This window comes from Megascapheus bottae, chromosome 6 (genome assembly GCF_031878675.1).
Source record: "Megascapheus bottae isolate mThoBot1 chromosome 6, mThoBot2.hap1, whole genome shotgun sequence".
Classification (NCBI taxonomy): domain Eukaryota; kingdom Metazoa; phylum Chordata; class Mammalia; order Rodentia; family Geomyidae; genus Megascapheus; species Megascapheus bottae.
This window is the reverse complement of record NC_143514.1, coordinates 56,552,198-56,574,443: the sequence shown is the minus strand read 5'-3', so window position 1 is coordinate 56,574,443 and position 22,246 is coordinate 56,552,198. Positions and strand designations below refer to the sequence as shown.

At 50.3% G+C, this 22,246-nt stretch overlaps 1 protein-coding gene across 1 annotated transcript in view; it reads left to right on the top strand.

The window, feature by feature from the left end:
* Ptprf (protein tyrosine phosphatase receptor type F) overlaps positions 1-22,246 on the top strand; it is a 90,235-nt gene that overhangs the window by 57,609 nt on the left and 10,380 nt on the right. Inside the window, exons 10-23 of the mRNA XM_090335039.1 lie at positions 1,492-2,073; positions 2,287-2,423; positions 2,864-3,008; positions 6,568-6,873; positions 8,060-8,253; positions 12,041-12,067; positions 13,310-13,427; positions 13,511-14,089; positions 14,761-14,858; positions 15,043-15,296; positions 15,386-15,479; positions 16,535-16,750; positions 17,126-17,280; positions 19,457-19,572. Coding sequence (XP_090191165.1) covers positions 1,492-2,073; positions 2,287-2,423; positions 2,864-3,008; positions 6,568-6,873; positions 8,060-8,253; positions 12,041-12,067; positions 13,310-13,427; positions 13,511-14,089; positions 14,761-14,858; positions 15,043-15,296; positions 15,386-15,479; positions 16,535-16,750; positions 17,126-17,280; positions 19,457-19,572 — 3,021 coding nt within the window. The remainder of the gene's footprint in view (positions 1-1,491; positions 2,074-2,286; positions 2,424-2,863; positions 3,009-6,567; positions 6,874-8,059; positions 8,254-12,040; positions 12,068-13,309; positions 13,428-13,510; positions 14,090-14,760; positions 14,859-15,042; positions 15,297-15,385; positions 15,480-16,534; positions 16,751-17,125; positions 17,281-19,456; positions 19,573-22,246) is intronic.

Genomic DNA, 22,246 nt, shown 5'->3' with positions numbered 1-22,246 from the left:
TATCACAGATGATAGACGCTACTAGTTGCTCTGCTTCTCTTCTTGCCTACCTCTTACCTTCTTAAGATATAAACTAGGATCACGTCAGTCCCCACTCCTCCTTTGGCCCCATGATGGGGAACGCACTCTGGACCGCACGTATGGTAGGCAAGCACTATGCCACTGACCTAGTCCGTGTCACTCCATGTTGCAGTTACTTTAACTTTTAAAAATTGTTACTCTAAAGGTGATGTACAGGGGGGTTAGAATTATATGAGTCAGGTAAAGACTACATTGCTTTTTGAACAACATCACCCCTTCCCTTGTTCTCTCCCAGTTTTTCCCTCCCATGCCCACCCACAAATTGTATAGTTCATTTTCAACAGTGTCTAGTGAATGGCATCGCTGCATTTATTCACCCTTTGTCCCTCCATTCATGTTACTCCATTTAAGAAAGGAAGAGACAGCCAGGCATGGTGGCTCATGCCTGTAATCCTAGCTACTCAGGAGGCTGAGATCTGAAGACTGAGGTTCAAAACCAGCCAGTGCACTAAAGTCCAGGAGGCTCTTATCTCCAATTAACCACTAGAAAACAGGAAGTGGGGCTGAGGGTCAAGGGATAGGGTGGTAGCCTTGAGTTGAAGAACTCAAGGACAGCAACCAGGCCCAGAATTCAAATCCCACAACCTACCAAAAAAAGGCGGGGGGGGGGGTGGAGACAACTATCAGTGACTTTTATTGCTCTTAGGATAAGGATCAGGACTTTTACCACGATCCTCTAAGGCTAGCTTGCTTCCAATCTTTAGTATGTATTGAAATAGAATGCTCTCAGTTTGCCTTGTTCCCTTCCTGTTGTGGGCCCATTTCACCCTCATATGTCAGGCTATAACACTTTCCCTCCTGGGTCACCCTTTTTCTGCTGTCCTTGCACATGATTATCACAACTTGTTCCTTGATTCTCTCATGGGAGTATGAACTCCATGAGAACAAAACTCCCCTGTGACATTGTTTCTCTGGTGCAGTTTCTGGTATTTAGTGGGAAATTAGTAATTATCTACTGGATGATTGTGTATCTGAGATGTCTCTACCTTCATTTAAACCAGTCTATGGGGTCTGTTAGGGCTAGCAGCCCCATTTCATTCTAAACTCTAAAGCCAGCCCCTTACAAAATACCTCCTTCCCACATACTTATTATAAAACACTTGCCACTAAGTACAGGTAAGCTACAGAATTGTGTCTGCTATCTAGTTGGATGATTGATTCCCATTTTCATGGAACCTTAAAGAATATACTACCTCTGGGTCTATTTGTTAGTAGATAGTGGGCCAATGTGAGTGTAATGTGTTACACACTTGCATTAGATATGACCCAAGATTCCCAAGGCCTGGCTTGCTGTGCCCTACTTGGGTCCAGTCGTCAAGATAGTCTGTGGCCACCCTGGTAGCTATACCATGTTCTTGCTTCCTAGGGTTATGACCTTGAATAGTTCTAAGTGTTGTACTTTGTCCCCAGCTCTGCCGAAGCCTCCAATTGATCTTCTGGTAACTGAGACAACTGCCACCAGTGTCACTCTGACCTGGGACTCTGGAAACGCAGAGCCTGTGTCCTACTATGGCATCCAGTACCGTGCAGCTGGCACAGAGGGCCCCTTCCAGGAGGTAGACGGCGTGGCCACTACCCGCTACAGCATCGGAGGCCTCAGCCCTTTTTCAGAATATGCCTTCCAAGTGCTAGCCGTGAACAGCATTGGGCGAGGGCCACCCAGTGAGTCTGTGCGAGCACGCACGGGGGAGCAGGCGCCCTCCAGCCCTCCACGCCGTGTACAGGCTCGCATGCTGAGTGCCAGCACTATGCTGGTGCAGTGGGAACCACCTGAGGAGCCCAACGGCCTGGTGCGTGGATACCGCGTTTATTATACTCCAGATTCACGCCGCCCCCTGAGTGCCTGGCATAAGCACAATACCGATGCAGGGCTCCTTACCACTGTGGGCAGCTTGCTGCCTGGCATCACCTACAGCCTGAGAGTGCTTGCCTTCACTGCTGTGGGCGATGGCCCACCCAGCCCCACCATCCAAGTCAAGACTCAGCAGGGAGGTAGGTGGGACTGGGCACCGCGGGGGTAGGCTGCAGCCAGGCTGTGGTGCAGCCCCTCCTCCACGCTGTGAGATTGGGAGCTAGGGACACGTGGTCACTTTGGATATGGGATGCGGGAGAGAGTGTGGAGCCCTTTCCCTTTCCTTCCTTTACCTGGGTGCCCCTGCCCTGGGGGTGTGGTGAAGCTGACGGAGCCTGGGGTGGGTGTTGCAGTGCCAGCACAGCCAGCGGACTTTCAGGCAGAAGCTGAATCAGACACCAGGATCCAGCTCTCCTGGCTGCTGCCTCCGCAGGAACGGATTGTCAAGTATGAGTTGGTGTACTGGGCAGCAGAAGATGAAGGCCAGCAGGTGAGCCCTAGGGGGCAGGATGGGGAAGGAAGGATTCTCTGTTCCTAAGGGGTTTTGGTGGGTGCCCTCCGGAAGGCCTTCATGTTTTTTGTGGCTCATATCAGCATAGACTACATGTTTTGTAGTCTGTGGCTCATATGCTTGAGGTAGAGCTCCCAAGGTTTGCCTGTGGTTCTCTGGGCTCTGTGACTTATTTGCAATGGCAGAACTCTGAAGTTCTCTTAGGACCATGTATCCCTGGTTGCTTCTCGGGCCCGTGGTCCGTGAGGCACCAGTGGTGTGAGCCAGATGATGTATTCCTTGTGGGTTCCACTCGATCTTGTAGTGTGCCTTCTGTAGCCATGGTGGGCAAACACAGGACAAGTGGAAGCCCACATGGGGAACGGTCTCTGATAGTCTTTGAGGTCCGAGCAGTGAGTGAGTGCCCCCTGCTCTTCCAGCACAAGGTGACCTTCGACCCTACCTCCTCCTACACTCTAGAGGACCTGAAGCCTGACACGCTGTACCGCTTCCAGCTGGCCGCCCGCTCGGATATGGGGGTGGGCGTCTTCACACCCACCATAGAGGCCCGCACAGCACAGTCCAGTAAGTGTCTCCCAAGGCCACTACTGTCACATCTGGGCTGGGACACTCACGTAGACACACACACACACATACACACACCTGCCTTCTTCCCCTTCGATCACATGAATGGTCAGGTCTGCTGGGTCCAGTATTGGTTTCTGATCTGGGCTGAGTCTGGACTCTAAGCAAAGGACAGGTAAGTGTTCCTTAGTCTGTGACCAGGAGGCTGCTACACTCTTTGCCCAGCCTTCTTTCCTTCTTTCCCTCTTGCACAGGTAAGTTCTATATCTGTGGCTCATCTTGGCCTCCTTCAAGTTGGGTCATTCCACTGACTTGGTGGGTTTGCCATAACTCATACCTGTTTTAGCAATTGTCTCCCTTTCCCTACATCTCATCCCCACCCCCCATCAACCATATCCCCTTCCTCATGCTTCACTCTCTTATTTGTAAGCTGTTATCTCCCTGAGGTCACTATACCTAGGGACAAGTCTGATAAAGTGACTGTATAGAGCATGCTCCTCATGCCTGAGGAACCATGTCATTTGTGTGGTAGAGTGCCAGTCCTAAATAAGAAAGCCAAGCAAGAGCATGAGAACCTGAGTTTAAGTCTCAGTGCACACACACACACACACACACGTACACACGTTTGCCTGGTTTGGGAACCTTACAGTTCAAAATGCTGTATGCTGTCCGAGTGCAGAGGCACTTTTAAGAGGAAAAAACAAGCAAGCAAACAACATGAGATGCAAGGACATCCAAGGACAAGTAGTGTCTTGGGAACTGAAAGTTGTTTTGAGAAGTAGATTTTTTTGCTGCTGTGGAGTAAGGGGCAGAGAAATGCAGGCCTTCTTTTCTTGCGGGATCTGGTGGGGTGGAAGAGTGGGTCTAATAAGAGTGAAGATAGCAAGGTGGGGACTATGGGAAGTGAAGGATTAGGAGAGCAAGCCCAGAGGATGTAGACTTCAACTGTAAGGGGAACATGGTAATTGGAGGAGGAGGCTTCCGCATTCAATGTGGGGCTTTCTTTTAACATAGAAAAATCTTGAATATATATAAAAACGTTGGGAGTCAGTAACAAAAAAACCAGGAAACATGGAAAAGAGACAGATTAAGACTGGATGCTGGTGGCCAATACCTGTAATCCTGGCTACTCAGAAGGCGAAGAACTGTGAACTATAATTTCAAGATAGCCTGGCAGAAAATTCTTCCCTTCCTCCCCGGTTGTGGGGCTTAAACTCAGGCCTAGACTCTATCCCTGAGCCATTCTGTGCTCAAGGCTAGCACTCTACCACTTGAGCCACAGTGCCATTTCCAGCTTTTTCTGTTTATGCAATACTGAGGTATGTATACTGAGGGCCTCATACATGCTAGGCAAGCATTCTACCATTAAGCTATATTCCCAGCCATGACTCTTATCTGTAATTAATCAACAGATTAACTAGTGGGTGTATCGTTCAAATTGTCTTTATTTTTTTTTTTTTTTGGTGGGTCATAGGGCTTGATCTCTAGTCCCTGGGCGTTGTCCCTGAGCTCTTCAGCTCAAGGGTACTGCCCTACCCCTTGACCCTCAGCCCCACTTTCTGTTTTAAGTGATTAATTGGAGATAAAAGTCTCACAGACTATAGTTCCCCAGCTGGCTTTGGACCGTGATCCTCAGATCTCTGCCTCTTGAGTTGCTAGGATTACATGTGTGAGCCACTGTGCCCAGCAGAGTACTAGTCTTGAGCATAAAAACTAAGCAAAAACATGAGGTTCTGATTCATACAAGTAGAAAAGACATAGATTAACTGGCAGAGTCTGTGGAAGTGGAACGAGGCAGAGCATGGTTAATGAGAGAGATTGGCCATAGATGTGGTAACAGTACTCTTATGGGAGAATGTACGTAAGTGGTGGTTTAGATAGTAGAAATGATGTGAGCTGCTGTTGGAAAGCTTGATTTCCTCTGTAGAAAATAAGACTATGCTGGGAGCTGTAGGTTTGAGAGTGTGGAAAATGTTGGTCACATCCTATATTAAGTAACAGAATGAGCAAGGAAGGGAGCAGAAACCAATATGCAGCAGGAAGTCCAAAGGGAGGCCACTAAGACAGTCCAGAGAAGCAGCCTCCTCTCTCTTCTCATGTTTTGTGCAGATCAGCAGAGGTGGACAGATGAGTAGGTGAGAGAATGTGTTGGGGAGAGTGCTGGCAGACCGTGGCATCAAAGCTGAATATTAGGAGCAGTAAAAGTAAGAGATGTATAGACAGACAGACCTAAGGAACAAATAATAGAAGTACAGGGGTCCTAGAGCAACTGAGATGGGACAAGGTGGTAGAAAAGGTTGGAGGCCCTAGTTTTGGAGGTAGAACCATTTCTGGCAGTAATACTGTACAGGGCATGGCCATAACAATTCAGAGGAGAGGAAAGGGGCTAAGACCAGTGCGTTAGAGCTGCTCTGAAGCCACCTGGCCAAGAGGTAGTGACAGAATTTGGGAGAGTAAGTAAGTCAGTAGGTTTTTGGTTTGTTTTTTGTTTGTTTGATTTATTACCAGCCCTGGGGCCTAAACTCAGGGCTGGACACTGACTGTCCTTGGACACTGGTTTTTTTTTGGTGGGGGGGTTGTTTATTTTTTTTTTTTTGTTGGGTCATGAGGCTTGACCTTCCCCTGGGTGCTGTCCCCTGAGCTCTTCAGCTCAAGGCCCTATTCCTAGAGCCATAGCCCCACTTCCCATTTTCTAGAGGTTAATTGGAGATAGAGTCTCAGGTCATTTTGTGCCTGGGCTGGCTTTGAACCTTGATCCTCAGATCTCAGCCTCCTGAGTAGCTAGGATTACAGGTGTGAGCCACCACGCCCGGCCTTGGACACTTTTTGCTCAAGGCTAGCACTCTGCCACTTGAGCCACAGCACCACTTCTGGCTTTTTCTGAGTATGTGGTACCGAGGAATTCAACCCGGGGCTTTATGCATGCTAGTTGAGCACTCTACCATTAGCCTACGCTCCCAGCCCCAAAATCTGTGTTTTGTCAGTGGTATCTTCAGTGGGCAAGAGACTTTGGGAGTGTTGTCGGACACAGAAGATACATACCTGCCTTCTGACCCCCACGATGTGTTGAGTTGGCAGCATTTCTGTGGGAACTCTTTGTCCAGCTCTGAAGGATGAATGGCCACACTTGTGTCCTGGCCTTCAGTGTCCAGCCTCAGTTGCCTGAGCTCAGGCTCACAGTCAGGTACAAGTTAAAGCAGCCAAAATGCTTAGGCCACTTGTCTTCAGAAGAGAATTCTATTCTCCATGATGTGCTGTGTATCTGATACCACGTACATTTTGTGCAAGGGAGCATACACCCATGGGAGACACTATCAGATGTGTGTGTGTGATGTGAGAGAGAGAATGAGAGAGAGAGAGAATATGAGAGAGAGAAGGAGTTCAGAAGGAGTCAGGCTGTTCCAGTGGCAGTTTCCTAGAGGGACCCTGGATGACCATTGCATCATTTGGGGTAGCCTGCCTGGGTGAGTCTCTAGCCCCCTGTGACTCAGTTGCCATGTCCATGATTCATGATTCCCACCCTCCATCTGCCTGCCTTCCCTCCATTTGTCTTCCCCAGCCCCCTCCGCCCCTCCCCAGAAGGTGACATGTGTGAGCGTGGGCTCTACCACCATCCGGGTAAGTTGGGTCCCGCCACCGGCAGACAGCCGCAACGGCGTTATCACCCAGTACTCCGTGGCCTATGAGGCAGTGGACGGCGAGGACCGCGGGCGGCATGTGGTGGATGGCATCAGCCGTGAGCATTCCAGCTGGGACCTGGTGGGCCTGGAGAAGTGGACGGAGTACCGGGTGTGGGTACGCGCACACACAGATGTGGGCCCTGGCCCTGAGAGCAGCCCGGTGCTGGTGCGCACCGATGAAGACGGTAGGCAGCCTCGGCACAGGAGGGGGTGGTAGAGGAGGACACTAGACACCCAGGCTTTAAGTCCATTTCTGACCTAATGGTCCAAATTGGGGATATAAGGGCCAGGAGTTTGGCCTAGTGGTAGAGTGCTTGCCTAGCATGCACGATGACCTGAGTTCAATTCCTCAGTACCACATACATAGAAAAAGCCGGAAGTGGTGCTGTGGCTCAAGTGGTAGAGTGCTAGCCTTGAGAAAGCCCAAGGACAGCTCTCAGGTCCTGAGTTCAAGCCCCAGGACTGGCAAAAAAAAAAAAAAAATACAAATTAGGGATATAGCTAGGGCAACCTGGGTCCATGTTCCAGCCTTTGAGTAGTCTTGAAACAGCTAAAGATTTAAATGACTAAACCAGGCTGGACACTAATGGCTCACATCTGTAATCCTAGCTACTCAGGAGGCTGAGATCTGAGGATCGCAGTTTGAAGCTGGCTCAGGCAGGAGAGTACTTGAAAGTCTTCTCTTACTAAAAAACCAGTAGAGCTGTGGCTAAAACTGGTAGAGCACTAGCCTTAAGCAAAAGCAGCTCAGAACCAGTGCCCAGGCCTTGAGTTCAAGCCCTAAGACTAACACCCCCCCCCAAAAAAAAATAGAACAGGAGAAGTAGCCCCACTTACGATTTGGGAGATTAAGATTAGGAAGAGAGGTGCAAAAGACTCAAAATAGAATCTAGCGGCTGGGGGTTTGGCCTCGTGGTAAAGTACATGCCTAGCATACAGGAAGCCCTGGGTTCAATTCCTCAGTACCACATACACAGAAAAAGCCAGAAGTGGTGCTATGGCTAAAGTGGTAGAACACAGGCTTTGAGAAGGCCTTGATCAAGTCCCAGGATTGGCAAAAAAAAAAAAAAAAAAAAAAAGTATTCATAGGACTCCAACTTTGGTAGACACAACAAGGTGTGGGTGCCTATGAAAAGTTGTATTGACTTTGGGTGGTTGAAGGTTTAGTGTTTCATCTACTCCCCATGTCTGCCCTTCCCACCAAGTGAGGTGGCCATGCCTTAGAGGGTTTCTCACTACAACAGCCAGCCCAAGGAAACTACATTAGGGCTTTTCCTAGAAATGTAAGATACAAAGGCCTTGGAGTGTGCTTTGCTCACCTGAGCCAGTCAGTACCAGCAAGCCTAACTTCCTTCTCTACTTGACTCCCAGTGCCCAGTGGGCCACCGCGGAAGGTGGAGGTAGAGCCACTAAACTCCACTGCTGTGCATGTCTCCTGGAAGCTACCTGTTCCCAGTAAGCAGCATGGCCAGATCCGTGGTTACCAGGTCACCTATGTACGACTAGAGAATGGCGAGCCCCGAGGCCCACCTGTCATCCAGGACGTCATGTTGGCTGAGGCTCAGGTGTGCCATTGTATATGGTGGGTGGACAGATGGGAAGAGACCACTTTGCTTTGCTTCCTCCCCTGCCTGCCCTCAGGTGATACAGCTGCTAATTCTGGTTACCCTAAAAGTTCTTTGCTGTGTCAAGGGTGGGTGGCACTGAGATGAGGGCACAGGCAAGATTCCAGAGATACTTCATCCTCTCGGAGCTGTCCAGGTTGGGCCAGCCCAAGCCCTGCCAGTCTCACCTGCTCAGGTCGAAGTCCTAGCCTGATTTAGCTACCAGTATTCACACTGAGGAGATAACTCCTTGGGTTGCACCACACAATGCCAGGTCCAGCTTTGTTGGACTGGGTCTTTGAACTGTGCTTTCCTCCCAGGCAGTGCTGTGCTAAGCATTCTGTGTTGGTCACAGCCTAAGGCAGACAAGGACTTATGGCTCTTTCCCTACCCTCTGGCTAAAGGCCAGTGGCCATGGCAAAGCTCCAGGAGGGTCCAGTCCCTAATGTTTATCTCCAGTGCTAGCTGTCAGCAAACTAAAGATTGTCTTCCTGGGGGTGGTTCTTCCCATGAGGTCCCTGGGGTATTCTGAGCCCTGGTTTGCTATGTATATGAGAACATAGATCACTGAGAGGTCATGCAAGTGACCAGAATAACTTACCATGTGGGTGGCAGAAGTTGGGATGGGAGACCAAGTCTCTGGACTCATGAAAAATGACTGTACTAGCTCTTGAGAACCTCTCAAAATACTCTGCTTAAGCTTCAAAACACCTCATGTCATCTGCTCTCAAGATTGGCCCATCTAGAATCAGAGCCTGAGGGTCCTTGGACCAGCACTGAGCCAGCCAGTCCCAGTAGGAGGATCCTGGATTTTCTTCCTTTCTATGGTCTCACCTCTTCCTGGGAGCCAGGAGTATAAGCCCATCCCTTGTTCTGTGGGCTGCTGAGAGACAGCCTCAGTCACACAGGCAGGAACTTCATGCCTCTGGCTGCAAAAATTAATTGCCTTGCCATCTAAAACAAAATTTCTGCCCAGAGGGTGCCCTCTTCCTCCTGAGTCTGCTCTGGGGGTGGAGGTAGAGGGCTTGCTTATCTGCCTGCATTCCTGGAACTGGTTGAAGGTTCCTCATAAAGCTTCAATGGACACACCCACCCAGAACATCCCAAGAATGTCTCCCTTCAGCTCCTCCCATTCTAGTGGACAAGAGCCACAACTGTAGCCATTGAGGTTCCAGCAAAGCCACTTTGGGTGCTCCCTTCTGATTCCAGTTTGAAAAGGGAGCTAGGTCAGAGGATCACAGACGCTGCTCTCTTATGTCCTTAAGGGGGGCTATACCTGAACCCACACTCCAGGTAGGCCACTGAGAACAGAGGGCATTCCCTTATAGACCTTTGACACAGCACCCTTGTGCTTGGAGAAGTAGGAAACCAGATGGAATCTAGACTCCAGCTTGCCTACTTCATTTCCCTCCCAAGAGCACCACAACCTGTCTTCCTCCACTTAACATACCATCTGCTATACCCAGGGTCTTCACAGTTCAGAAAGAATGACATAGCATGTGCTCCCCATGCCTAACTGTAAAACCATCCCTGTCTCTTCTGCAGCCTGACATGAGCCTCAAAGTTCCATCTCATCTCCTTTTGTCCTTTTCATTCAGTCTGCCTTTCTCTTCCTCCCTGCTCTGGTTTTATCTAGTTCAGCATGCTCTCTTTCTCCTTTCCTTCCCTTAACACTCCTCTGACCCCTTTCTTGTCCCTCCTCCCCATCATTCCTCATACATCCATCTTGTTCTTTTTTACTTCACTCTTGCATTGCATCTGATGCAGGAGAGGTACTATGTGAGAGCTCTATGCCCATATCTTGCTTGGACAGTACATAATTCTAAAGCAAGAAAAACTAAACAGCCGAACCCAGCCTCATCATAAAGCGACAACAGCTGTTAGAGGTTTGTCTCGAGTCTTTCCCTATTCTGTTCCAAAGACTGACAGAACTCTTAAAGCACCTTTTGCCTATAGGTATCATGGGTTCTGTTTCTGTGCTTTCCTTCACCATCCCATTACCCATCCAACTTGTACACCTGTGCATACCAGTGGCCTAAAGAGTTTCCTCTGGAAACAGGTGTTTGTGGCTTATATCTATTTCCTAGCTACTCAAGAGGCTGAGATCTGAGGATTGTGGTTCAAAACCAGCCTGGGCACAAAGTCTGCAAGACTCTTATCTCCAATTAACCACCAGAAAATGGGAATTGGTGCTGTGGCTCAAGTAGTAGAGATATAGCCTTGATCTGAAGAGCTCAGGGATAATGCCCAGGCCCAGAGTTCAAGCCTCATGACCAACCAAAAAAAGTTTCCTCTAGTCTGGGAATGTGACTTAGTGGTAGAGTGTTTGCCTAGCATGCATGAAGCCCTGTGTTTGATTCCTGTGTACCACATAAGCAGAAAAATCTAGAAGTGGTACATGACTCAAGTGGTAGAATGCTAACCTTGAGCAAAAGAAGCTCAGGGACAGTGCCTAGGCCCCGAGTTCAATCTCTAGGACTGGCAAAAAGGAAAAAAAAAAGTTTCCCATTCCCAGCTGTGAAGTTGGCATTTCTAATTCAGTTATCAGACACCACAGGAAGAAACCAGAACATAGGTAACATCCATCCCTCAAGCTTATAGATAAGGTTCAAGCTCTGAGCTGGGTATTGTATCGCCATGATAATCTTGCTGGCCAGACTGTCCCTTGGTCCATCCCAGCTACAGCTCTTACATTCTGGTACCTTCCTTATGCCTAGATAACTAATTTGTTTCCCCAAGTAGAGTCTCCTCCTCCTCCCTCTCTGCCCCCTCCTCCTCCCCCTGTGTGAGTACACAGAGTCTCATGGATCCAGTCACAGGCTGATTTGAACCATAATCCTCAGATCTTAGCCTCCTAGGTAGCTAAGATTACAGGCATGAATCACTCACCTGCAGTTTTTTGTTTTGTTTTGTTTTCTTACTGTTTTTCCCTTAAGAAAATAGTCTTGTTGTGGTTGCCCAGACTAGCCTCACACCCATAATTTTCCTGCCTCAGCACCTTGAGTACCACCCCATTCTACATAACTGAGATCTCAGCCTCCTGAGTAGCTAGGATTACAGGCATGAGCCACCATGCCCGGCTTCCATCTACTCTTAAAAGGATCTGAGGAAGCTGGGTGATGGTGGCTCACACCTGTAATCCTAGCTACTCAGGAGGCTGAGTTCTGAGGATTGCAGTTCAAAGTCAGCTCTGGCACTAAAAAGTCTGTGAGAGTCTTATCTCCAGTTAACAACTAGAAAACGGAACATGGGGCTGTTTCTAAAGGGGTAGCGACAGCGCCCAAGCCCCAGAGTTCAAGGATCGTGACCAAAAAATAAATAAATAAATAAGAGTAGATGGATACATTGAATAATCATACCAAGGCCAGCAGAGGACTACTGACACAGGTCAGCAGAATATATGAATGCCCCTGTGTGTTCCCTTTCTATCTCTGTTTGAGCTGCCCACTTCACACCTTTCTCTTAGACCTCCTTCACCTGGAATTCTCTATCCCTTGCTTTCAGTCTGCCCTCTGCCTTCAGACAGGCTTCCTTCTAGGTCTCCCTACCTTCCCTGACCCTGGAATAGACAAGCTTATACTGAGTGAAGCTGAAACTCAAATCTTTGAATGCCAAGTGATCCTGGGCTATTACCCTTGTGGGCATTGCAGAGGCCCAAACCTTCCATCAGCCAGGTCTCCTCCAGGTCCCCTCTAGGCCAACATCTTTCACCATCCTGTCTCCCTTTCTTTTCCTCTCCTGCGATCAGTGGCAGCCAGAGGAGTCCGAGGACTATGTAAGTAACAGGTGTGCAATCATGGGCAAGACTGGGTCAGGCTGGGCTCATGGGACACTCCCCCTCTCCCAGCCTGTGCTGCCAAGATCCACAGGGCACCAGCCACATCCAGAGAAAATTGGCATTTAGATACAAGCACCAGGCTGAGCAATGATTGGCGTTTCCTCTAATCCTTATTTCTTGCCTGTCGAGCAGCAATTGAGGCCAGTGTTGATGATCGACCAGGACCTGGCCCCTGCTTTGTTCAGACTGGGATGGAGTTCAATCCAATCCTGATCGTTAGACCTTATTGATCCTTAGAGTGAAAAATTAACCTGCTCAGGGCCCAGGCTGGGAGAACATCTAGGGAGCCAGGGTCCGAAACCGGTACTGCTAGAGCCCCAGCCCTGAGAGACCCTCCAGCTGGGGCAAGGAGGAGCCTCCTCCTGAGGCTTAGAGCTGGAGCAACTCCAGGGTTGGAGGTGGCAGCCCTGATCCCGTTGCACGGTAGTCTCCTCCCTTCTTTACTCTTCTCTGTGTGGCGTGGCTTGGTCTCCTGTGGTGTTTTTCCGCATGTCCAGAAACCGTGTCTTTGCTGGAGATTGGTGTGGGGGATCCACCAAGGCAAAGGAATGCCCTGGGTAAATTCTCAGGCATCAGTGGGAATAGGTATGGGGAGCTTCCTTGGTCTCCTCCTATCTTCCCTGGTTTCAGGAGGCTTTGCAGGACATAGATGTTATAAAGGCACTGGCCTCAGTGGGCATCACCCTATCTTGCAGTATGGAGCCCTATTCCTCCTTGTGTGTGCTTGCTTTAGTGTCTGTAAATAGTGCTATACCTGCCAATGCAGAAGGAGCTAAGGTCTCAGTGTACATTCGTGCAAAGGGCACAGACGGCATTGAATGGCATTGAGTGCGTGCCATTGAGTGCATGCGAGGCTCAGTTTCCTCTATGTGTGTATGTGGAAGGGCCTTATGAAGTGCCATTCACAGCACAATGGGGTGATGAAAACAGTGCGGCCCTTTGTTCTTACCTGAAAGGAGAATGAGCTGTCTGCCGCAGGCATGGGGCTTCCGGAATAAGCGGGCTCCTCCCAGCCCACATCCCACCTGGCCATTCTAACAGTCAGGCATTGGATAGCCCATTTCCTAAAACCCCTTTCCCTGTGAGCCTGGGGGCTTCCTGGGCCTTGGGACCACAATGGCTGACAGTGTGGCCTCTTCCTGCACACAGTGATAGGAACTGCTTCTCCTTCCTCCCCAGGAAACCACCATTAGCGGACTCACCCCAGAGACCACCTACTCTGTTACTGTAGCTGCCTACACAACCAAAGGAGATGGTGCTCGAAGCAAGCCCAAAATCGTTACAACGACAGGGGCAGGTAAATGTGGGAAGGGGTCAGGGATAGAGCTGAGGGTTGGCAGCGGGGAGAACAGTGCCAGAGCCCAGTGCGTGGTTGTTCAGTCCCAGGGCGGCCCACCATGATGGTCAGCACTACAGCCATGAACACCGCACTGCTTCAGTGGCACCCACCCAAGGAGCTGCCCGGTGAGCTGCTCGGCTACCGGCTGCAGTACCGCCGGGCCGATGAGGCACAGCCCACCATCATAGATTTTGGCAAGGATGACCAGCACTTTACAGTCACTGGACTGCACAAAGGGGCCACCTACATCTTCTGGCTTGCTGCCAAGAACCGAGCTGGCCCAGGTGAGGAGTATGAGAAGGAGATCATGACCCCTGAGGACGCTCCCAGTGGCTTCCCCCAAAACCTGCGAGTGACAGGACTCACCACATCTACTACGGAACTGACCTGGGACCCGCCAGTGCTGGCAGAAAGGAATGGGCGCATCACCAACTACACTGTGGTATACCGTGACATCAACAGCCAACAGGAGCTGCAGAATGTCACCATTGACACGCGCCTTACACTCTCGGGTCTCAAGCCGGACACCACTTACGACATCAAGGTCCGCGCACGTACCAACAAAGGCGCTGGTCCACTCAGCCCCAGCATCCAGTCCCGGACCATGCCGGTGGAGCAAGGTGTGTGCTGGCACTCATGGCACTGCCTGCCCAAATGTGGCTGCGCCTGGGGAACCTCTGCTCTCCTTGACTCACTGACTCTGGCAACTATGATCCACCAGCCTCTGCTGTGTGACCCTTCAATTTCTTGTTACCATGACCACTAACCTCTAACAAACAGGCACCGTGTTTTGTGATGTGACCCCGACCTGTACTGTCCTTGACTTACTGATTTCTACTGTGTGACCTTCCAGTCTCATGACCTTGACCTTCTCATCTCTTGACTGCACCACCATTCTCTGGTGTGCAGCCTACTGATCTCTGGTGTGTGGTACTAACCTCGAGGCTATGACCCATAGACCTCTAGTAAACATGCCCTGATACCTGGACACATGCTTCTCATGACCACAACCTACTGACCTTTGGCCTCTCTGGCTTGATATCTGTGAGCTCAAAATCAAGCTTTTGCCCACCCTCTTCTAGCCTCCTCTAGAGTTTCTAATGATGGGTGCTATGACATCCCCTGCCCTATTTAGTGCTCAGTGTGGAAGAGGTTTGGTTGGGAGTAGGCTAGGAGTTGAAGCTGGCTAGAGGTGAGAGTACAGCCATTCCTACCTTCCCCCTTGCCCTGACCACTATCAACCTCTGATCCAGCTAGCTAGCCAGAGCTAACTCCTTCCTATCCTCTGCAGTGTTTGCCAAGAACTTTCGTGTGGCAGCTGCAATGAAGACCTCTGTTCTGCTCAGCTGGGAAGTCCCTGACTCCTACAAGTCTGCTGTACCTTTCAGGGTAGGTGAGGGCCACAGCCAGCCCAGCCAGCATACACACAGACCTACTGTATGCTGTCATTCCAGTTCTAACTCACATATCACGTGTCAGTACACTGGGTCCTGGTTGTACAGACACAGTGCCCTGCTGGCACATAGTGGTGGATCCTTATCCCGAGGCACTGCCACTGCTCTTTCTCCTGCAGATTCTGTACAACGGTCAGAGTGTGGAGGTGGATGGACACTCGATGCGGAAACTGATTGCAGACCTGCAACCCAACACAGAGTACTCATTTGTGCTGATGAACCGTGGCAGCAGTGCAGGGGGCCTGCAGCACCTTGTGTCCATCCGCACAGCCCCTGACCTGCTGCCACACAAACCACTGCCGGCCTCTGCCTACATAGAAGATGGTCGCTTTGCCCTCTCTATGCCTCAAGTGCAGGACCCCTCACTGGTCAGGTGTGCAGATGAAGGCTGAGGGCTGGCCTGTGGGACAGGGTTGCAGGCCACTAGAGGTGACAGCCCTAATTGCTGTTCTGTCTGTCCAGGTGGTTCTACATTGTGGTGGTGCCTATTGACCGAGTGGGTGGGAACATGCTGGCTCCAAGATGGAACACCCCTGAGGAACTGGAGCTAGAGGAGGTACCTGGAGGCAAGGGAGCAGCACAGGTGGCATCTCCAACTGTGGTTGGAAGTGGCCACCATTCCTTGAAAGTTGTCCTCCCAGTAGATTAAAATCATTGCCCTGGGGGGGCAGGGGTTTGGCCTAGTGGCAGAGTGCTTGCCTAGCATGCACAAAGACCCAGATTGGATTCCTTGGTGTACCACATACATAGAAAAAGTGGTGCTGTGGCTCAAGTGGTAGAGCACTAGGCCTTAAGAAAGCCCAAGGACAGTGCTCAGGCCCTGAGTTTAAGCCCCAGGACTAGCAAAAAAAAAAGATGTCCTGGCTTCTCTGGCTTGGAGTTTACCTCTCCCTGGAGAGAGAGACTCTGTGGGGACTCTCTGGAAGTGTTGAGAAAACTAAAGTGCTTAGCTGAGTGCAGTGGCTCACACCTATAATCCTAGCTACTCAGGAGGCTAAGATCTGAGGATCAAGGTTCAAAGCCAGTCCAGGCACAAAAGGACCTGAGACTCTTACCTCTAGTTAACCTTTAAAAAAGGGTAGGGTGGTAGTCTTGGGCTGAAGAGCTCAAGGACAAGGCCCAGGCCCAGGGGTAGGGCAGTATCCTTGAGCTGAAGAGCCCAGGCCGAGTTTAAGCCTCATGACCCACAAAAAAAAAAAAAAAAAAAAAATGAAGTGCTTACAGAGAGTTCACTGGAGGACTGGAGGTGTTTGGCAAAAATCTTGTGGGATGGGAAATGGCCCTATTGCTCAAGAGGCCTACAGGAGAGGCTTGTGGGTGTCGAGGCCATGGGGGTCTGGAGTGGGCCGTAAGCCTGAGTTCTTGTGTACACGTGAAGTCTTCTATCCTTTTCTGATTGCCCTGTGGAAACTGCCTAGTTGAGATGAGATTATATAAGGCTTTTTCTTGTGGCTTGGTGGTAGGAGTAGTGGTGCACTACCTGGTATTACCCTGTAAGGGTGGTGGGCAGAACAGGCTTGAGTTTCTTACAGAAATTAAGCCTCAGCCTTCGGAGCTGATGTCCCTGGCTCCAGCTTCAGGGCCTGATGTGACTCTCTTCTGCTCTGGCAGCTTCTGGAGGCCATTGAACAGGGTGGAGAGGAACACCGGCGAAGGCGCCAGGCCGAGCGGCTCAAGCCATATGTGGCCGCTCAAGTGGATGTGCTCCCGGACACCTTCACCCTGGGGGACAAGAAGAACTACCAGGGTTTCTACAACCGGCCGCTGTCTCCAGATCTGAGTTACCAGTGCTTTGTGCTTGCCTCTCTCAAGGAACCTGTGGACCAGGTCTGCTTGAGCCAGCGTGGCTCTCAGCACCCGATACCCTAGACCTATCCCAAGATTAGGCCAGTCATAGATATTGAGAAACCCCTCATGTCCCGGTCTATATCAGCCCTGACACATTAAGATTACTGGCCTAGGGCAGCCCCTAAGACCTTTATTAGATATCCCAAGACATTCGGCCAAGGACCCAGAAAACCAAATGTAATTTGTCTCTAGACACCCAGTCCTGATCATCAGATCAACCTCTTAAAGTATAGAAACCAGATCTGGGCCAGCCTATGTCCCAACCCCAGAGCCCCTCTCTAGGCTTGATGGGCAGAGGTTGGAGGGCTCACTGAGCTCATACATAGCCTGTGCTATTCCTCCATTGGACCACAGAAGCGCTATGCCTCCAGCCCCTACTCGGATGAGATCGTTGTCCAGGTGACACCAGCCCAGCAGCAGGAGGAGCCTGAGATGCTGTGGGTGACAGGCCCTGTCCTGGCAGTCATTCTTATCATTCTCATTGTCATTGCCATCCTCTTGTTTAAAAGGTAAGTGCTATGCTCAGGATTCTGGGGGAGAGCACCTGCCCCTGCCTCTCAGGCCCTCTCTAATACGATACATATGGAGTGAACACATTCATTCTAGCCTGGGTCCCTGGGCACAGTGGGAAGCCAGCATGGGCAGAAGCAGTATTTGTATGTGGCAGCCTGGGTAAGAAGAGGGCCCGGGCTTTCCATGAACATTGCCAGGCATGTCTGTCTGTTTCTATGAATGTGAGTGTGCGTCTGTCCATTTTAGTTTCCAGATGCCACTGGTTTCTGGTTTCCAACCTTAAACACAATTCCTAGGTAGTTTTCCAGCCTCATCTCCTACATGGTCCTGGAGAAATCCCCACTAATATTCAATTAGCAGACATTTACAGAAGGCCTGTTGTGGCTAATACATTCCCAGCTGTCACACCTCTATGTCGTTAACAGTTGGTCTTCATTTGGATACCCTGGGTACTCCCTCTCCTCCTGGCCTCTAAGGTGTTCCAGAGATTTTACTTAGTACCCCTTGATTTAAAACCTATTGGTGGCTCCCATCCCTTAGTCTGAGAGTTGAGTGCCTGGCTGACCTTGTCTCTGCCACCATCCTTACCATGGGTCCCAGGTCCGTGGAGGCTGGAACCTCCTCTGGGTTTGTAGCTCTCTTCCACAGTCCTGGCAGTTGCCTCTGTTTCCTTTATGGCTTATTTGTAGACTCCAGTGTCTAAGAGGCTTTGGTCCCCAGCCTCTTTCAGACAGCCTGCATCTGCTATAGAATGCCCCAATAGACAGCACAGTGCTGAAGAGGCACACAAGCATGCCCAGACGGTGTCTGCCCCATGAATGTATCCTGGTCTGTGTGTCAGATGAATCTCCTTATAGGAGTGCCATTCTCCTGAACTCCATTGCCCCCCTGACCTTGCCTGGGCCCTGTACTTCTTCTGGCAAATTCTTGCCGTCCCAGGGTGGTCAGAACTGTGGGTAGTCCTGAGGAGTGCCTCCCCCCACCCCCCGCACCTGCTCATCCTTCCTACCCTCACCTGGATCCTGGTGTCTGTGCAGAGGTGAACCCTCTCCCTGTGTTATGGGGGTGCTTTATGAGGGTCCCGCTTCGTCTCCATCATGTGAGGGCTGAGTGCTTGGCAGAATCAATGACCATTCCTTTCTTCTGTCCTTGCCTGTCTTCGGGACCTAGTAAACAAGAAAGGTAGGAGTTATTCCTTCTCTCTTCACACGCCTTCCTCTCTTCTTATCCCTGTGCATATGGGCCAGCAGGGAGGGATGGTGCTTTGACCAGAAGCCTCTTGCCTTGTGGCTTTCAGCAGCAAATGGTGTCTGGTCAGCACAGCTGGCTTTCTGGTTTGGAATGAGTCCTCATTGGCATGAGGGGCAGGCTTTGTTGCTCTTTTGCCTCTTCAACTGTGTTTTCCCCGTAGAGGATGCTCCCCTGGAGCTCATGCACGATGCAGCCTTCATTGCTTCCCAAGTCCACAGACCTTTCCAGAACTCTTCCCAAGGTCCCCATTCTCTAGAAAGTTATCTAAGTGCTGCAAAAGATGATCTTGTTCTACTCTGCAGAGCAGCAGGGAATGGTGTCTTAATGTGTACACAAGCACACTCACAAGTTCCTCCTTGACAACATAGTACACAACCTGAAAGTGGGCTCTGGGTATCCTCTAGAGCTGGACCCTGTATTCTGTTGCCGACCTGTCTTTATGGATGGGGAGGCTTAGGCCAGTGAGAGAGGACTTTGCCCGGATAGTTACACTTTCCTTGCCCCTCCCCTGCTGCTCTGGGGATTTACACAGATACCACGACGGCCAGACCGCTGGGGTCCAGGCCCCTGTGATGTTTGCATATTTTATGTGTCGTTGCATGTTTCTTCCTGATGATTTCTGCTGCCTCAGGTTTGGTAGTCTTGGGGACAGCAGCCACTGCCCTGCGGTGACCTGCTTTCTGTCCAAAGGAACCACCAGCCTGTGTGTCCCTTTCTTCCCTTGCTGCTTGCCCTTCTGTCCACTCCACACTCCTGCTGTCTCTCTACTACACTCCTAGCCTGTGTTCTTTCATGTTGAAGCTGCTCTGCCCCTGGCTCCTCTGTGCTCAGAGTCCCCAGGACTGGGTGGGGTCATAGTGCACATGGGGCTGGTCTGAGCTTGAACCTTAGGTTCTCACCAACCTCCCGCTGCCTCTTTAGGAAAAGGACTCATTCCCCATCATCAAAGGATGAGCAGTCCATTGGGCTGAAAGACTCCCTGCTGGCCCACTCCTCTGACCCTGTGGAGATGCGGAGGCTCAACTACCAGACACCAGGTAGGGTGGCTCCTGTGGCCTTTTTGCCCTACTGCTCTGACCACACAGACCTGCAGACTGTTCTGCAATCTGACTGAAGGACTTTGGACATATGCCACGTTTCTTGCTGCTCTTCTTCCTTTTCATCCTTTTCTTTGGACTGGGATGACTAAGGAGCACCATATCCAACAAGTGGATGGAACCTGGGAACCTCTCAAGGGCCACAGAGCTTCTTACTAGTTCCTGTGCATCTCCAGGACTCTGGATAAGAGATATAAAGAGCCCACAGGAGCCCACCGGAGCCACATTCCTGCCATAGGGTGGCCAATCTGTGTGCCCACATTCTGGCCCTCCATGCAGGAGGGCCATGTTAGCAGTAGCAGTGCCCACCAGATGCAGGGTGATGCTCACACTTGACCCTTCCTGGATGGCTCTGGGCTCATCGTAGAAGGACAGGGACCCACACTCATGGTTTAGTACCCACCCTTCCTGTCCAGTGATTTCTCCTCTGCAATCTTGTGAAGAGCTAAAATTTTGGCTCCCAGGACCTGTATTTGTACTGTGACTCCTCTAACAGAGGGCTAGAGTTGCCTTAATATGATCTCTAAGCTCTGTGGCAGCAGTAACCGTCTTGTTCGTCCTTATCCTTGTATTTAACCTGCAGTGTTGAATGCCTGTGAAATGAACACAGCTGTGGAACAAGTGAATGGACTAATGTGCACACACAAAAGACTTGTATTTGTATGAGCTAGTTATTACTGCATATCAAATTATCTTAAACTTAGTGGCTTAAAACAACAATTATGTATTCTCTTTTACATTTCCTATGAGTCAGGAATCAGACAGGGCGCAGCAGGAGCTTTGTCTCTATTCCCAAATGTCTGGGCCCTCAGCCGGAAGACTTCAAGGCTAGGAGATAGAACCATTCAAACCAGGGAGGGACTGGGAAATTATGGCTGATGGCCAACTATGTCCCACTATGTATTTCTGAAACAAGGTTTTGCTGGAACACTGGCACATCTATTACTTTCTGAGGACATTTGCTATGAAGGATGGAAGAGATAGCTGATGACTGCAAAGTCTTATTGACTTTCTGGCCTTCCATCGGGAAAGTTCACTAACCTGTCGATGGTAAAACCATTTAGGCAATGTTTATTTGATGAGCACCTATAAACCTGGTTAGGCTATCAGCAGGACATCGCTGCACAGCTTCTTCATATGCCCTGGGCTTCCTCACAACCTGGTGACAGTTCATGTCTTGCAGCTGTGCCGCCACAGACCTAGCAGATTATTATAATTTGGCATGACTAGATCTGCAAGGAATCCAAGTATCTGCATGGTAGGAAAGGGGGAGCTGGAGAACCAGTCCAGGGACGTGCCAGGCCACATAGGCCATTTTCAGGGAAAGGGTAGAAGGTAGTCCTCCAGGTAGAGTTACTGTATGTACATCAAGTTGTCATCCCTTGAGTGTTCCTGCAACATTGGAGTAGGGGCCAGGGTTACTGAACCAAGAGATGACTGAGGGGTTTAACGGAAGGTCCTGAGACATTTAGACTTCCTCCTGCGAGTCCCAGGGAGACATGGGAGATCTCTAGCAGGGGGGCTGCTGTGTTAGAATTATGCTATTGTGCTGGCTGCTCTGTGGCAAATGGGTTGAAAGAAGAGAAACTAGGGAAGGGAGACAAGGCTATTGGCCTAGGCTGGTAGGTACAAGGTGGCAGTGGGGATGGAAGGATGAGGGCATTGGGATCCATCCAGAGTTCACACAGAGATATAGGATGCTTTGGGGGCTGCTGGCTGAGGAATGGGATAGGAGCTTCTACATGATAGGAAGTCTGTGGGTACCAACCTCTTCACTGACAGCAGTGCTGAAACCATCAGTATGAGAGGTGCCAAGGAGGACTCGGGTCAAAACCCAAAAGAGACACACTCTCCCGGGCACGAGCCAAAAGGGAGCCCAAGGAGGAAGGTGGTGAACAGGGTTAATGAAGGATGGATGAGAGGCTGGCAACGTGGCTTAGTGGTAGAGTGGTTACCTAGTGTGCATGAAGCCCTAGATTTGATTCCTCAGTACCACATAAACAGAAAAGCAGAAGTGGCTCTGTGGCTAAAGTGGTAGATTCTAGCCTTGAGCACAGAGATCAGAGACAGAGCCGAGGCCCTGAGTTCCAGCTGCCAGGCAAAGATATGGACACATGGCAAATAGGTGTCTGTGAAGCTAGAGCTGGGAAGAGCTACACAAGGAAGACGAGGGACCAAGTGAGCTCAAGTAGAGAAGAACCAGTGGCTCTGGCCCTCAAGACCTTGCAGGGGATGGCGAGATGTATAGACAGTGGGCGAGTACTTAGGAAGAGAGGAGAGGGATAGGAAATGAAAAAAAGATTTCCCTAATTATTTTTTTTTTGTCAGCCCTAGGACTTAATCTAGGGCCGGGCACTCTAGCACTTAAGCCACAGCCATCACTCCTGGCCTTTTCTGTTTATGTGGTACTGAGGAGCCCAACCCAGGGCTTTATGCACTCTAAGCAACCACTCTACCACTAAGTCATATTCCCAGCCCTTCCCTAATTTTCAATATGAAAGTTATCTGAAAATACCCAAGGCCAAGTTTTGATAGCAAAAGGGACAAGAGTTTACTTTGGACTTTGCAAAAGGTCATGTGAAAAGCCCTAAGAGGCCACCCAAGTCTGTGTTTG